We start from the raw sequence: 16,388 nt of genomic DNA, 5'->3' as shown, positions 1-16,388 counted from the left end.
TTTCGCATGATTCAAGAATATAACATTAAACAATCTTACATAAATCTCAAAATGAATATGAGATAAATACAAATATTTAATTTCACAGACACACATATATCAGAATATGAATGTATGATAAGATCAAAACTTTGGTGGGAAATGTCATCATAGGGCATTCTCATTACTCTATGCATTCGAAACACAAATGATATAGGAAGACTATTTAGATAAAAACACAATATTCGACATATATATATATTTACTATTTTTCTATCGTTTTATCCGATTTAGTTTTAAGAGTACCATATAACAGGATTATGTGGCATACGTGCAATGCCGCACTACTGAACACTGTGCTTGGATATGTGTTCCAACACAACTCAATCATACCCAAGATAGTCAATTTAATAACAGTCTTATATTTGGTACACCATGCGATGTATGGTAATGTATGATAGTACCATACGTAAAATTGATAATGCAGCGATCTGCTGAACATGATGCCAATGAAATTCGCAAGAAAGAGAGGATAAACAAGCAATTGGCTTACAATAGACATATCTATCTTCTCTTTTTTAGGAATCTGAGACTTCAAGCTCTTCTCCACATCTTTCAATTTTGCGTATGATTCCATGTAAATAATCCAAATGCGCAAACAGTAGAGCAACATTAACACATGCAGAAGTAATAAAAAATTATGAAAGTACGGATGAACAAATACCTCCTCTGACAGAAACCTCCAGTTTACAGTCCATTTAAACTCAAAGATTCTACCCAAATTGAAAGCACCTTTTATGTACGCGATTGGATTCTCCAATAGGAACGGAAGACCAAGAATCAACTGTATGAATGCGCAAATATTTAAATGTATCAATGTCTTGAACAGTCCTAGGACACACAGATAAGCGACAAGAAGCGCTGGAGCAAATAGCAGTATGTTCATCTTGACAGACACGGCGAGGCTGTACAGTACACTACCCAGGTACCAGCGATTGTCCAGGAACGCGTTGAAACTCGCGTACAGCAATAACATCGCTATCGGATCATTAAAGAGCCTCAAAACAAATATCGAATGTATTCTGTAAGAAGTGCAGCACATCAGAATCAGCACGTAGGGCGGCACTTTTTTAGTCCTGGCGTAAATTTTAAACACGAGCATCAACGTGATCGCGTATACAGCCGCGTAGATATATTGCGCTGTCTTTATATCGGCGCCGCGCAAGGTCACGTAGTAGAGACCGGAGAATATGTAGACGAATCCGGCGGGATAAACTAACGGTCCGGTATCACCTCGCAATTTGGAGTAATCCGTGGTGCCGTTCAGGAATCCTTCCACCTCCTGCATATAGGCCCTCCAATCGATCTCGGTGTACGACACGTTTTCGATGACCAATATGTTCACAATTATTTCGGCGAGGATGAAGAATTTGGTTATCAACGACAGCTTCTTCGGATCGGTCAGCAACGAGATGAGCTGTCGCCATAATTCCAAACAATTTTCTATCCAACCCTTGTTGCTTCTCTTCGAAGACTTCTCGGGATTGAGGTTATATCTGGCCTCTCTGCGTACCGCCATATTGTCTAAAACTAGAGAGAGTAAAGAAGGGAGATCACCTCTCCGATAATATTACATCAGATATTTATTTACACTAATGCGCATGCGCTTAAAGGAAGATAAAGTAGTATTTGATTGACCAATTAAAATAAAGAAATTTCTGCTCCTTTTGTTCTGATTGATCAATCAAACGCTATTCTTTGACGAGTAAATTTTTGAACGCAAGCCAGTATATATACAGTTGATTGTCAGTGTTTATGAGTCATCGCAACGTCACAACCAATCGACGTGCGCCAGCTGGGATTCCGGGTTTTTGACAGAAGCCAACGTGTATAAAGTCGTGCGCGGAATAAACGGCCGTTGAGATTCGCAGGATATTTGTTAAAAAATCAAGTGGATGAATTAAAGTCATTACACGTCGCTGATTTATCGAACGACGAAGACTTTATATCGACGATACGTTGATTATTACATCGATCGTAAGGGTATGTAGCACGCTTATTTCAAATAACCTAATGTATGGTCTCACGATATTTGAGACGTTACGTTTTTTTTTTCTGCAATCTTGTTATTCTCTCGTATGCGTTTTTCTTGTCGATAATTACTGCATACCAATAATATCTCACGTAAAATTCATATGAGTTGGAATGAATTTCTTATGTATTTTAAATCTAAAATAAAAGATGAATGAAAAGGTCGAGATATTTAATAAATGAACGGGCAGCGAAAATTTTCAATATTTAAAAAAATGTTCTAATTGATCTTCTCGTGCTCTTTTTCGCAAAGAATGAATATATTTAATATCTTTTGTTTATATGTACTAATTAATTGAACAATACTAGAGTCACAAATATCTATTTCTGCATATTTTTTAATGATTTGACAATAATATCTTTAACAGAAAACGAAAAAAAGAGAAATGAATGCTTCAGTATCGTTGATACTTTCCATATTTCTTGGAATTGTGTGTGCTATTACAGCATTGAAAGAAGGTGACTGCGAAGGTAAGTATCTTTTGACCTTTATATTTAATTTATACAAACTCTTATAGCTTTCCTCAATTCTATGTTATTTTATAGTATGTGTTGCTGTTGTCGATAAATTTAGTCAGACATTGACAGAAGACATTAAAAGTGATCCCAAGAAGATTGAAACAAAGTTTCGAGAATACTGTAAAGGCACCAAATCAAAAGAAAATAGATTTGTAAGTAAAACAAATCTTTATAGATTATTCAAATTCAAAATAATTATTCAAATTAAAACTATATCTATTATGTGCTTCTAGTGTTATTATTTAGGTGGATTGGAAGAGTCTGCCACTGGTATTTTAGGTGAGCTGAGTAAACCATTGTCATGGTCTATGCCTGCAAACAAGATATGCGAGAAGTTGAAGAAGAAAGATGCTCAAATATGCGACCTGAGATTTGGTATGTATAATTTTTACAAACTCTTGTAAATTTTAAGTAAATACAAGATGTAAGGTATATGTGTGCAATATAAAATTTTTTTTTAGAAAAACAAATTGATCTCAACACGGTGAATCTAAAGAAGCTCAAAGTGCGCGATTTGAAAAAGATTCTGAATGACTGGGAAGAGACGTGTGATGGTTGTATAGAAAAGACAGACTTTATTAAACGAATCGAGGAGCTCAAACCTAAATACTCCAGCAATAACTCAAAGAAGGAGCTCTGAAGGATTATGGTCTTCGATTTAGACAAGCAATTAAGTTAGTATGGCTAAAATTTGTCTTTAATTTGCAGAGGAATTGTTTACAGCATTTAGAACATGTATTTATTCATGTAAATGTCTACATGATACATTATTTGTATAGCCTTGTTCTGTCAAAATTATCTTTGACTGTCAAAGTGACAGTCTTGAACTAAGACATTTAATTTTTATTATATAATATAGTAGATACATTACCATAAAATTAGTATGAAGCAAACAATAATAGACAATGAAAATTTTGTCAAACAATATATTTACATCTTACAATAATTTCGAGAGACGTATTACATTAGTAGTATGATTTCTCTCTCTCTCTCTCTCTCTGATGTAGCCATGCTAATAATGTACCTATTTTACTGAAGGTGCTTCATTTATATGATATCAACTCGTTAGGCGTAAATTGATATATAAAACATTTATACAAAAAATTATTTTCACATATATTTATCTTTATTGTTCTTCCTCATATAATAATACACAGATATGTTTGTATGATATGTCCAAATGATATTTATACTAAAACATAATTTATTATGTCAAACTTTGTATGTGTAAGAGATATTTTATCCAATCATTATATGTTATATTCTGGTTCTTTGATTATCTAATTGAAGCGTGAAACATGAACAAAATGTACAATTGAATTTGTGTAGTATCTATCGTGGCCAGTATTGATGAACTATTGTACACAAATATGCGAATTCAACACAATGCCAATTTTTGAGATGAGAATTATTTGTATCGATATACACCAACTTTTACAGTTAAACATGATAAAAATATATGTATTCTCGAGAGAAGAGTACGATAAATTGAAATTTACCATTGCAATACAAAAAAATTGTGCATAAATAATATTTAGATAAGGTATTACCGCATATCTGTATGTACTTCTGGAAATCTCCCAAACTGAGTTATTTATTTCGTGATAAGACTGCGTGATTACGTTTTCTATATCACATTCATGAATCTTGATACAAGAAGTCAGAAAGAAATAAAAACATATGTGTTGTTATTAAAAGCGAAAATGTTTTACTGAATTGTGCGGAAAAAAAAGATCACTTCAACCATTGTTTGAGTTACGTGCCTTTATTTTCGTTACATTTCGGCGACTCGTTCCATCTTCCGTCGGCTTGACATGTGATTACTCCCTGCTTTTTACCATTAGGACACACGTAGGTCAATTGATCTTGAAATAGATAAGAACGGCCATGGAGCATGATTCCATGCTGGATCTGCGGTTTGCCGCATGATATTTCTGAAAATAGTAAATATAGATTTAAATAGACTGGTGACTTTTTGATAGTAAGATGGATAGATTTAAAACTGCATATTATTTATACACGCACTCGAACATCTGCCGTTCATTCTCGACCATTTTCCGCTTCCCAAACATCTCAAAGTCGTTTGTCCGAATATACGATAGCCCGGGACGCACTGATAAGAAATCATATTACCAAAAATAAAGTTCTGAGTTCCTTCGCTAATGTCTGGTTTGAGTATCGTATTCGCGAAGATCGGCGGCTCCCCGCACGCTACAGCTAGAAATGTTAAAAATATATAGGGATTTAGAAATGTTTAAAATTTTCAATCTTAAGAGAGAAAAAATGTTTAACATACGTTTGCAAGAAGGTAAAGCGGACCACGTGACATTCGGTAAACAAACAGACCGTTCGTCACCTTCGAGAACATATCCGTGACGGCATTTGAAGATGACGACATTGTCGATCGCCTTACGATTGTTCATATCATCGGTGTTATTAATATTATCTATGTACCCATATTTTGGTATCTAAAAAATATTCATTTTTAAATTTATGTCTTTTATCTTAATAATAATATTATCCGTTAATGTTTCGAGAAATTTGTGCTCGAATTACCTCCGGGGGTGCGCATGATCTATCGCAGACATACGTCGAGTCGTTCAACAGCCGTTCGAGTTCAGATTCCTTTAGCGATAAACCCAAAACTATCCATATTCCAATCTCGTTACATGTCCAAGTTATATTCGAAACTATCTCGTTAGTAACCAGCTTGTTCAGATTCATCCGCGTGTCATTCTGACACGCTAAGATTATACGTTGCCCGTAAGCCTTTCCCTCTACAAAGATCTCAAATTGTTTATACGTGCCCGTGACATTGTCCGTGCCGTGCCATTTTTCGTCAAATTCAAATGATATTCGTCGTGACATTACGTCGTTTTCGTTCTCCAATTTTTTGAAAATCTTAAAAAGCGGGTGATCTTCAATGGAACAATTATGCGGCACGCAAGAAGCGAAAGTCGAAGACCAAGTCTCGTTGGTGCACATTCTGATTTTGTCTCCGATCAATTCATATCCCGAATCACAGACGATAACAATTTCCACGCCGGAAACGAACATTTCTGGAGAGATCTCTTCCTCGTTGTCTCTTGTTATACGATCAATGGATTCGGACATCGCGTTTCTCTCCACGGGAATCTCGACTGTAATATTGTCTTGTTTCCTGAGGAAGATTCTCGCGTTTTTCATGCGATCCGGCCAAGGACATACGCGCGGAACGCAATCGGGAACGAAACCAATCCAGCTGCCGTTGGCGGCACACTGCAGTTTGAATTCCGTCAATAGACTGTAACTTCCGCGAAATTTGTAGCCGTGATGGCAAAAGAATCCAACGACATCATCGTAATGATACGTTCTTTTGGAGAGATCGTCGATTGTATTCTCCTCGGGATTGTAAACGGAAGTCCGGTTCGACTTGTCGGAATTTGCGAAGGCGATGTACCCGTGTTTTATTCTACATATTCGAAGAATATATTAAACAGTTTTAAATGTTCTATTAAACGAAAATATTTTTATCATGCACAATATTTTTTCTTTGAATAAATCTTTGACCTAATTTAAAAAGGGTGAATCGTGCCATATATGTTTAAAACGCACTTTTTCGGCGGAGGGCATCCGTAAAGTATACAGGATGGTCTCTCGTAATCCCAAATGCCGGTCTCCAAACAGGTCAAATATCTCTCTCCTTTTAAAAGATATCCGGGATTGCATTTGAATTCCAATTGCTGGCCGGCCTGAAATAATTGACAATTCGTTTGAAAATGCGGCTCATAATACAGCATCTTTTTTACAAAGTATAAAGCATATACATACCTGTAATATCGTGATATCATCTCTCTCATTCTCTTCCAATATGTATTCTATATCTCCATTTTCGGGGGCTAGCAAGTTTTTGCACGTCATTCCTATCGGAGAGTCAATTTGAATTAAAGCTCTTGAAATTGTAGAATATTGAATTATGCTCTTATTTTTATATACAATTAATATATATTATAATTGCCTATTTAGTTTCTTATTTTACAAGCTTTTATATTGAAAAAATATTCAATCGAAGAATAATAGATCAATCGCGCTTTAAGTCTGGTTTTCTCTTGAATTGAAAAGATAAGGGATGATATTTTCTGCGAAGGAGTTGAAAGCTTCTAATTTTAAAATAATCGTTTTTTTTTTTATTTTGTCATAATGAAGGAAGCAACTGGACATTAATTTATGGTTAACAGGGATATTTTATTTCGTACAATCGCGCTACCTATACAGATTGGAGACAGCCCAGTCCATTTTCCGTCTGAATTGCAAATTCGATGAGGGTTCCCTCGAAGTTCGTAGTCATCAGCGCAAAAATAGTAAATCTCATCCCCGAACGAATACGATCTGCCATAAATATATCCTCGCGGAAAGTATCCCGGAAATCCGCATCTTATTTCTTGAATGTGAATCAGAATCTTGAGTTTCTTCATACAATATCGAATCGTCATCAATTAATCGTCGTCAAATTAAATATTTAATTTAATAGTTGATCTCTTTTATATTAAGAGGATCCAGTAAACTTACTTGTACAGATTGGCGTATCGTGTCCCTCCCATTGGCCATGCTTGAGACATCTTCTACTAAGGGACCGATGTTCCTCACCAACGAACCGAATCACGTATCCGCTATCACAATAATACGTTACTTCCGATAGGTCTTCGCTGACGTTAATATTACCTTTGAACGGTACTGTGGGTAAGGGGCAGCCGCGACAAAACGGGCTAGCTAAGATCTGAGGATATTGTGAGACAATCATTGCTTATTACGGTCTATCGCTAACATCGAACGAGAGCTTTGTACAGCTTAACGCGCTTATAATTACCACAACATCGCCGTGAATATATTGCTGCATCTGCACCCAGGCCACGACATTCCCGTGATATTTTTCACAACTGTTCCATAGCGCTGTAATGTTCTTCTCGTCTAAAACTACATTCCATATATCTAGTAAGCCGAGTTTTCCCAAAAATGCTTCCGATTCAGAAAAGCCACCACCTAGACGATCTTGTTCCTGTCCAATAACGAGGGATCCATTGGCTAGACAGAATAATTGCAATCGTATAATTCGCGTTTGTTGCTTTATTTTTGATATAACATAGTTCAATAAAATAATTTTTCAAAAAGAAAATATCTGATAGAGTTTTTCATACAAATTCGATCTCAAATATGCTTCACCGCATCATAATTTTAAAAAAATTGATATTAAAGTTGTAATATGAAAACTATCACTACTGTAATCTTGATATTTTTGCATTAATTTGTTTGCAATTCTATATTTTATTCCTAATATTATTTTTGTGTTATACGAAAGCTAACACTCTATATATCGCTTTACCTTGTACGACGACTCCCTGAGCTAAACGAGTGCCACTGTCCTTGAGGATCCCGTCGACAAATACGCGCCAGGTGCCGTATCCGTTTTCCCAAGTAACACACAGGAAGTGCCAGTAACCATCATTGACTTTAACATCGGTCACGACTCTTTGCCCGTTAATATACAAGACGAATCTGCGCAAGGATGTTAATCCGCGGAGAATTTGCTCGAATAGATTGTGCCAAAACATTTTATTTTGTGTTATAAAAAACATGGAAAAATGTATTTTTCGTAACTCTTCGATAAAACATATATATTAAGTTTCCGCGAACATATAATTACCCGTTATAATCCGTTAATGTGAAAGCATTGTCATGGAACGTCGTCGCGTACGATAACACCGTACCATAATTAAAAGTGTCCATCGACTGTAGCCACAGACAAACGGACAACTGCAATTAATAAATTTAACGATATATCAGTCATTTAATTCCCTTTTTTCTTTTCTTTTTTTTTTTTTTTTACCTCAGAAAAATCTTTCGCGGGTCCTTTCACGATGACGTAATCCGTCGTACTGGACTTTGTAAAGTGCATCACATAATTGGATAACAATTCTGCGGCCATTAAAAAAGATGTGATCTTCTCAATTGATATCGTAAAAATGCTTTGTATCTACTATTGGATTGCTCGGAAAGTTTCCTAATCTCTTTCTCTTATGAGAAAGATATAGGAAATAAAAATATATAAACTATAGAAGACTTTCCGAATAATCCAATATAAATTATATAATATATATAACAAGATATATATTATGTGACACAAATTTAAAAAAGAACTTCTTATCAAACAAAGTATTTTCGTGATATTAAAACTCTTGCGATATTAAAGTTTTAACTTGCCAGTTTCGCAGTTGCTTCCTGTGAAAAGCATCGGGCAATCACAAGTGTAATTGTGCATCTGATTGATGCAATTCCCATTGTTTAAGCAAGGCGAACTCTCGCAGTAATCGATCCTGATTGCGCAGTCCTCTCCAGTGTATCCGTCGGGACATTCGCATCTAGGAGCGATTGGACATATCATAAATATATAATTATAATTTTTTATACTCGCGAAATTACCATTAAATGTACCTATAACTTTCTCGTGTCGCGTTTTCCTCCTCTACGTTTACGCAAATCGCGTTTACGTGACACGGTAACCAGTCGCAAGGCAATAGATTGCAGTGGCGGCCCAAGAATCCGGGTTTGCAGAAACATCGCCAGGTTCCGTTGACGGTGCGACATATGGACCCCTCCTCGCAAGGCATAAGCTCGCAGTGATCCAATAGAATTTCGCAAAACTGACCTAAACAATGAAACAGAAAAATATTCGTTGTCAATGTATTAGCGAAGATAGATGTACCTTCGAATCCATCTTTGCACTCGCAGGCGAAATCACTCTCAGTGCTCGCGCATTTCCCACCGTTCTGACAAGGATTAGTGGAACATTCGTCTATATAAATCTGCAAGAGAAAGCACATACATTTTGTTCTGTTTTATTTATTCAAAACTTATTATTTTTTATTGTAAATCTGTCCGCTCCGCGATGCATTCTCGTTTACCTCACAATTGACGCCTGTGTAACTGCTTTTGCACGTGCACTCATATATCGCAGAATTATTGGGATGTCGTTGTATTTTACACACTCCTTCGTTTAAGCACGGCGAAGAATTGCATGGATCTTTGAATTCTTCACATTTCGATCCTGAAAAAGTTGTATGTATAATTAATCTTATTTATATAACAGCAAAAAAAAATAAAAAGTAAAAATTTAAATTTAGAAAGAGAGATGAACAATACTTGTTGCTAAGATTATCATCTTATAATTTTGCGATTAAACAACCACATCTTACCCACATAATATTCCTGACATTCGCAAGCGAAACTGTTTTCGTCTTGAACCACACATTGTCCACCGTTTAAACACGGATCCGTCCGACAATCCTGGATCTCCTTATCGTGTATCGGCAAGCAATCATCAATATTTGCAGAACCCCGCTTTTCTGTCGTCATGTTGAACGGACACGGTGAGCATTGAGTTTGTCCATAGCTCGGTTGATAGAAACCGATGTCGCACGCAAAACAAGGTTCCGTGGCTAAACGCGATCCGTGATAGCGTTTATGCCGAGAATAATATCCTGGTCGGCACATAGCTATACAAAGAATCGAGAATATGCATATATAATATATCAAATAATATATGAAAACAATATATCTAACTAGTCTTACGAATGCAATCTTTCAGCGATTTCACGTGCATCCTCTTCGTGAAAGTATATTCCGGACAAGATATGCATTTTAACGAAGCAGTTGCATTTTGATATTGTCCGAAAGGACACGGTTGGCAAATTCTAATTGTGGCATTGTAAAAAGTACCCGCGGGACATTTTACTGAAAAAAATGTAAAAACGTATTCATAAAAAACGCATAGCGCACATACAAGATATATATAGACAAATTGTTGCACACATATAATTGTATACGTTTTTTTATATAAATTATTATATTAATAAAAAGAGAGTTAACTGAAATATTGTATATTAAATTAATATATTAATTATAGAAGGAATTAATATATAATAAAAAAAATACACATACATATACACATACATCACACTTACCGCAATTGTGTTTCTTCAGCACACTTCCGGAATCACAGAGATCTTGAGGCTCCTTGAATACGAGATGCAAATTCAAGGCTAATTTCGCAATTTCCTGGTTGGTTCTGTTGTTGAATAAATCCAATTTTCCCATGTGCCTCATCACATCGATTTTCTCTCTCAACTTTTGCACTCCTCGTTTAGGATTTTCGAAGTTTTCTTCGATTATTCTGCCTGTAGAAATGATTTTTTGTATTATTCGAATAACGGATAGAGCCCGAATAAAATTATATAGCTTTTACCTATAAACTTAAATTTAATCTCTATCTTTTCTTTTTTTTGCTTAGGTCTGGTTTTATCTTTATTGGTGTTGGAACTTAATTTAATTGCACGTTTCAATCTCTCGAGCAGTTTATTATTTTTAGAAATAATCCTAGATTCATGATTGAATCTTCGTCTTCTTATCAAATTATCCTCGAAACTCTTTAATGTAGAAAGATCGTCTTCGCACTCAGGATTAAAGGAGATCAGATTGCACTCGATATCGTTGTCGCAGATATCCAACACTTTTAATTTTATATCGTCAATAATATTATCACTTAACTACAAGAAACAACATATTGTACACACAAAAATGTCTTTCTATATATTTATAAATTAATTTATTATTATATATATTATATTAAATATAAACGCTCACTTCGTGAAGACCTGTTTTATTGTCGCACATTGTACTTCCATTGCCTTGCAATATTACATTTCCCTCCTGAGATATCGTCTTTAATATTCGCGCTTCTATTAATAAACAAAATCATATAATTTCATGTAGAATATCATCATCATTGTATTACTATAATTCAATTAAAATAATGAGTAATCGATAATTCTTGATAAATGTAATGTAAATACCTGAACATTCCGGTAGATAATTGGTCTCCCATATATGATCGCTAGAATTACATTTTAATAACAGCTGGTCATCGACAACGTTGAAATTTATTGGTTCGAGTGCAAAATCGTAGCCATTCTCGCAAGTTATAACACATTGCATTTTATGATCATCTTTCGAAGAACAATTTAACCGCCCATTGGTGGGTGCTGTCAAATTTTTGCATATATCTACGAAAAAAATTATATATGGAACAACAGCTTTCGAATTATAAACAATTGTAAAAAAAACTTTTCACAAACTATGCTTTAATTGAAATTAAAAATTGTTTAAAAATCATATTTATTAATTAATTTCAGATAAAGTTAATAGAATTTTAATTTGAAGTATAGTTATAAAGATATATGATATATAGACAAAATTGGAAACTTGCAAAAAATAATAACTTTTCTTGACATTTTCGTTAAGAAAAAATCGACTCCAAATTCGTCAGAGAATTTATTATTAAAAAGCTATTCGGAGATTTCTACATAATGTAGAATTCTTATGTATTATAGCAAATATATATAGTCGTTAATTCTTCAAAATAAGTATACCTTCTACTGTAATATTCAATATGCAACTCGCCCGATTGCCATACTTGTCGGTAGCGTTATAGAAGACTCTCGTTTGACCGATCGGAAAGGTGTTCTCGCCAGGTTGATGGCTCTGGTTAACCCGCACCAAGGTCCTCGAATTATCATAAAAGACAGGTTCGTCCCACGTCACGTTATCGAGACCATTAACGAAATCGGTATAGAAAATCGACGGCTCGACGCAGTTCTCGATCGTGGGCGGTTCTCTGTCTACGATCATTTAAAAATATTTGTCAGACGTATCTCTTATCTAGCTATTTATTGATCGACTTCTCTCTATTTTCTCTCTTAAAATATATTTTTCAAGTACATAATTCTTAAATATATATTTATATAAATATAACTTACCAAGGACTTTGACTTTAAATTTGCATCTGGCCTTGTTGCCGTTCGCATCTTGCGCTATGTACATGACGATGCGTGTACCGATTTTCACCTTCCAAGGCAGGACAATATACGGTTTCGTCCACAAAATAGGTGACGCGTCTGCGTTATCTGTCACTTTGGGTATCGTCCAATTCACATACGCGTAATTTCGACCTTTCACGGTTTCCGCGACGATGTCGGACGGGCACTTTATCAAGGGCGGCATCTTGTCTACATTACGTTCAAAATTCAATTGTATTATAAAAGCAAAAAAAAAACAAAATGTTAAAATTGAATATTTAAATTTAATCTCTTGATAATTTTTAATTGTATAAAGAAAAGAAAATAATAAAAAATTTATGTTTTACGATAAAATTATTTTTAATCTTCATTTATAGTTGACTAACCAACGCATTGATTAACGTTGTGACGTTGTGACCAGATCCCTGTACGTCCGCTACATGATCTACTGGAGGGTCCTTCCAGGACGAAACCTTTATCACAAATAATCGTGCAATTGGTGGCGAAGGACACTTTCGTCGGGCTGGTACAGATTTCCGGGATGATGTTTCCGTTCGCGATTCGCGGTAAAGGTTCGCATTTTACAGCTACCGGGGAGATAATGCTTTCTTCAATATCATGCATCTTGTGGTACAAACTAATATCGAAACATTGTCGTTTTTACCCTTGCAAGTAACTTTCAGACCGTCCCACCGGGACAAGGGTAGACAGTTGCGCACTTTGCTGCCGCGAAGCTGATAGCCGACATCGCATTTGAACTGGCAACGTGTGTCGATCGGATAAACGGTAGAGTTCTCCTCGAATTGGTGCTGATAATTCTCGTCATGTTCGCACTTCATATGGCCGTGTGTGGGTGCGCGTAGAGTCGAGCACGTCTTCACTGCGAAAAAAATATATTGTTCAAATGTATTGTTCAATGTATTAAAAAATTCCACGTTGTTTTTAAAATAGTAGATAAAAAAATATTAATTAATTATACTACAATTCGTAGGAATTCGTAAAAAAGATCGCTTATAAAAGACAATTTTTTGACAATTCTTCAGTTTAATTCGACATTGTCTAACTTGGCGTTAAAATTTTTTAATCTTCCGCTCCTTTTTTAACATTTTTTCCGAAAGTATTTACATAAACACTGCGGCTCATTGCCAGACCAAGAGCCATCCTTCCCGCAAAGTCGAATGCTATCTCCCGTGAGATGGAAACCGATTCTGCATCTTATGCCGCATGCCGCATGCACCACGTTGCTGCAAGCGCTCGCCTTTACTAGATAGCCATTTTCAGGAACTCTTAGCTTCGGGCACGTTATAGCTGGAAAATATATCTACTGTATATTATATTCTTCTGTAACATTTGCGAATAATTTCACGTTATATTTGCATTGACAACCGCCAAGAGTCTTTCTTTTTAATCGGATCTATTTACCAACCGCGAACAGCCTCAAGTTTAGTATTTCTTTTTTATCACATTTATCAGATTAGACATTTAATGGATATACGTGGTCGGAATGTCTGCGATTTCGTCGCGGAGTTTCGAAATTTGACCGAAGACGTAAAGAAATCGCGATCGAGGCAGACGAAATGGTTTGCGAAGTACGAGCCGTTATTGAAGGAATACGAGTGAGTGCGCGTTTATTAAAAATACAAATGTACAATATTTTATACGATATTAATATCAAACAAGACCGAAATATTTTGAAGAAAACTACAACAGGGACTGAATAAATTGTATAAAGAGAGAACTGCCAAAGATAAAGTCAAGGATGATGCGTTTATCGAAAAAGAGAGAACGTGCTTGCCGATACCGATCACAACTAGCGGCGAGGTATATATTGAATTAATTAATTATATTGATACGTAACAAGTATTCTAAAATAATATATATATTTTCTATTTTTTAATTTGATTTTGTTTTATTTATTATATTTAAATATTTTTGTATACACATTTCTATATGTAATTCGATATATTGTGACCTAATCACGCAGTACGGCTGGCTCGCATCGAAACCGGAGTTTCGCCTGGAGAAGTATGGCTCGTACATTGTAAATTATCCTATTCCTTCCAAAGACGTAACTTTTATTTCGGGAAATATACCGACACTCGCGGCAGGCAAGAGTTTTGTGTTTGACACCAGAAAAAAAAATTTAAATTTTGTTATTCCAGAGTAATTCATTTCAAGGTACGTTTAATTCGGAGATTTATTCTTACCTCTCGTACAATTATTAATTGTCAGTCTATTGGCGATAATCTAGAACGATGACTGTAGGTTTATCGAATGCAAACGATATATACACGATATTACCCTCGCATTTATAATCATCCGTGGTAAATCCGGAAGCGCACACACAGTCAAGTATCGAGGTCGCGGGAACCTTGATTGTAACGTGATTCGCATCCGGGCAGGGTACGCATACAGCGGTGGAATCCCCTGAAGCGTTTCCAGAAGCGTACGTTCCGTTCGGACAAGCTATCACGAGAGCACATAAAAGAAGAAAATTTCGGAAAATTTAGAAAAAAGAATCGAAGTTGAAACATTAATTATATATATATATATATAAGTAATTAAGTATATAATAATCAGAAAAATTAAATAAATCACAAAAATAGAGATTTGAAACGCATTTTCCCTTTTTCACCTACGTTGGCAGAAACCTTTAAGACCGGAACCGAAATAACCAGACGGACAGATACAGGCATAACGCCCGGTTGCGGTGCCGCAGGTGCAAGTCGCTAAATCATCGCAGCAGGTTCGATTGGCAGCCGAACAGAGACTGTTGCAATCAGTCGATAGAGTCACGGGCACGTACTGTCCAGTTTTCAAATCTAATCATTTTAATTTAATTTAAATATATTTGAGAGATTTTATTATATATATCTATTTTATATACATTATAAACATAAATATATTTTTAAATATCTTTTCTATTTTTAAAATTGATCTTTATCTTTTTTTTTATATATATCAAGTATTTATATAAGAAAATGTTTTATATATAAATATGTGTAATTTTCAAAGAGAATGTTCAGTTATGATATAAGATGCGCACCGCGATGTAGAGCGCGTCGCGCTAAAGCCTCGAATTCGGTGAAACTGTCGAGAAGATAACTATGCGTGTACCCGGGTGGGCTGGCGATGTCGTGCAGCTCTTCTACATTTCCTGTACGAATGCCGAACGTGAACACGGTCGCGCCCGTATTCTTCAAGAGATCAGCGGCGGGTCGGGGATCGCCGCCGTTGCTGAAGCCGTCGGTTATCAGAAACACCACTTTGTTCGCCGCTTCGCGACCTTTCTCAAGGATCGTCTTAAAATAAAAATATACGAGCAGCTAGTAGTTTCCGAATTCGAGCGATTTTTTTCTATATTATTTCAGTGAATCGCAGTAATTTATTATTATTGTTTTGTCACATCTTCAACATAGCGGCATTTTCCTGGATGGAAATACAAAACACTTACCAGCGCCTCGAGAAGAGCGCCGCGCGTGTAAGTTCCTCCGCCGCTATAAGTGATATTGTTGAACTGCTTGTTCAGCAGATAACACTTGTGATCGTTCGGTCCGTGCAGTGAGATTTGATCGATGTTACGGTACACATTGCCCCTGCCGCCGAAGGTGACCACCGCAACCCGCGTGGTCGTCTCGTCTACCGTAAAGTCCGAGAGAAGCTTCGTCACGAAATTCAGCTCGCTGCGGAAATTCTCCGCGCCGACCGAACCGGACGCGTCCACCAGAAACACCAGTTCCACCTGATGGCACGCGATTCGGACAAAGCCGTTCGGACGATTTCGTTTGAGGAATTGAAATCGAGGAGGTCGATTAGACAATCACAATCTTTATTCTTTGCATCTTTTTTTACCGCTTTTAAATGTATTTTATTTTAAGAAAAAAGGAGAGAGAAATATATATATATATATAT

At 35.9% G+C, this 16,388-nt stretch overlaps 4 protein-coding genes across 7 annotated transcripts in view; 2 read left to right on the top strand and 2 right to left on the bottom strand.

Annotated features, from left to right (window-relative positions):
* The window catches only part of LOC115239308 (lethal(2)neighbour of Tid protein), a 3,029-nt gene extending 1,304 nt beyond the window's left edge, over positions 1 to 1,725 (bottom strand). For 2 of the 4 annotated variants that reach the window (XM_029813776.1, XM_029813777.1), the window contains exons 1-2: positions 1,631 to 1,725; positions 704 to 1,569 (exon numbers count right to left, since the gene is read on the bottom strand). In XM_029813776.1, coding sequence (XP_029669636.1) covers positions 704 to 1,558 — 855 coding nt within the window. In that variant the 5' untranslated portion in view covers positions 1,559 to 1,569; positions 1,631 to 1,725. Of the gene's footprint in view, positions 1 to 6; positions 1,570 to 1,630 lie in introns of those variants that run through there. The other 2 variants (XM_029813774.1, XM_029813775.1) reach the window with 2 other exon arrangements.
* Positions 1,726 to 1,836: 111 nt separating this feature from the next.
* LOC115239311 (mesencephalic astrocyte-derived neurotrophic factor homolog) lies at positions 1,837 to 4,276 on the top strand. Its single transcript, XM_029813781.1, has 5 exons — positions 1,837 to 2,022; positions 2,439 to 2,541; positions 2,617 to 2,741; positions 2,823 to 2,964; positions 3,051 to 4,276. Exons 2-5 carry the CDS (start codon positions 2,457 to 2,459, stop codon positions 3,227 to 3,229), a joined length of 531 nt encoding a protein of 176 aa, XP_029669641.1. The 5' UTR covers positions 1,837 to 2,022; positions 2,439 to 2,456; the 3' UTR covers positions 3,230 to 4,276.
* Positions 3,697 to 16,293, bottom strand: LOC115239315 (sushi, von Willebrand factor type A, EGF and pentraxin domain-containing protein 1-like; the record flags this gene model as incomplete). Its single annotated transcript, XM_029813785.1, has 31 exons — positions 3,697 to 4,523; positions 4,615 to 4,806; positions 4,886 to 5,057; positions 5,146 to 6,040; positions 6,184 to 6,320; positions 6,400 to 6,491; positions 6,836 to 7,009; positions 7,138 to 7,345; positions 7,436 to 7,650; positions 7,949 to 8,121; positions 8,270 to 8,379; positions 8,453 to 8,541; positions 8,827 to 8,984; positions 9,058 to 9,271; positions 9,329 to 9,428; positions 9,528 to 9,670; positions 9,819 to 10,118; positions 10,195 to 10,356; positions 10,587 to 10,799; positions 10,868 to 11,168; positions 11,266 to 11,360; positions 11,475 to 11,684; positions 12,051 to 12,299; positions 12,438 to 12,686; positions 12,863 to 13,063; positions 13,141 to 13,356; positions 13,602 to 13,784; positions 14,778 to 14,942; positions 15,116 to 15,298; positions 15,523 to 15,778; positions 15,931 to 16,293. Coding segments are annotated over 31 exons (6,597 nt in total), but the record flags the coding sequence as incomplete, so codon positions are not given.
* On the top strand, positions 13,719 to 14,780 carry LOC115239312. The gene is made up of 3 exons (XM_029813782.1): positions 13,719 to 14,092; positions 14,174 to 14,297; positions 14,461 to 14,780. Exons 1-3 carry the CDS (start codon positions 13,962 to 13,964, stop codon positions 14,641 to 14,643), a joined length of 438 nt encoding a protein of 145 aa, XP_029669642.1. The 5' UTR covers positions 13,719 to 13,961; the 3' UTR covers positions 14,644 to 14,780.
* Positions 16,294 to 16,388: the final 95 nt, after the last annotated feature.

This window comes from Formica exsecta, unplaced genomic scaffold (genome assembly GCF_003651465.1).
Source record: "Formica exsecta isolate Colony F162 unplaced genomic scaffold, ASM365146v1 scaffold370, whole genome shotgun sequence".
NCBI classification, from domain to species: domain Eukaryota; kingdom Metazoa; phylum Arthropoda; class Insecta; order Hymenoptera; family Formicidae; genus Formica; species Formica exsecta.
This window is presented reverse-complemented; position numbering and strand designations above follow the sequence as displayed.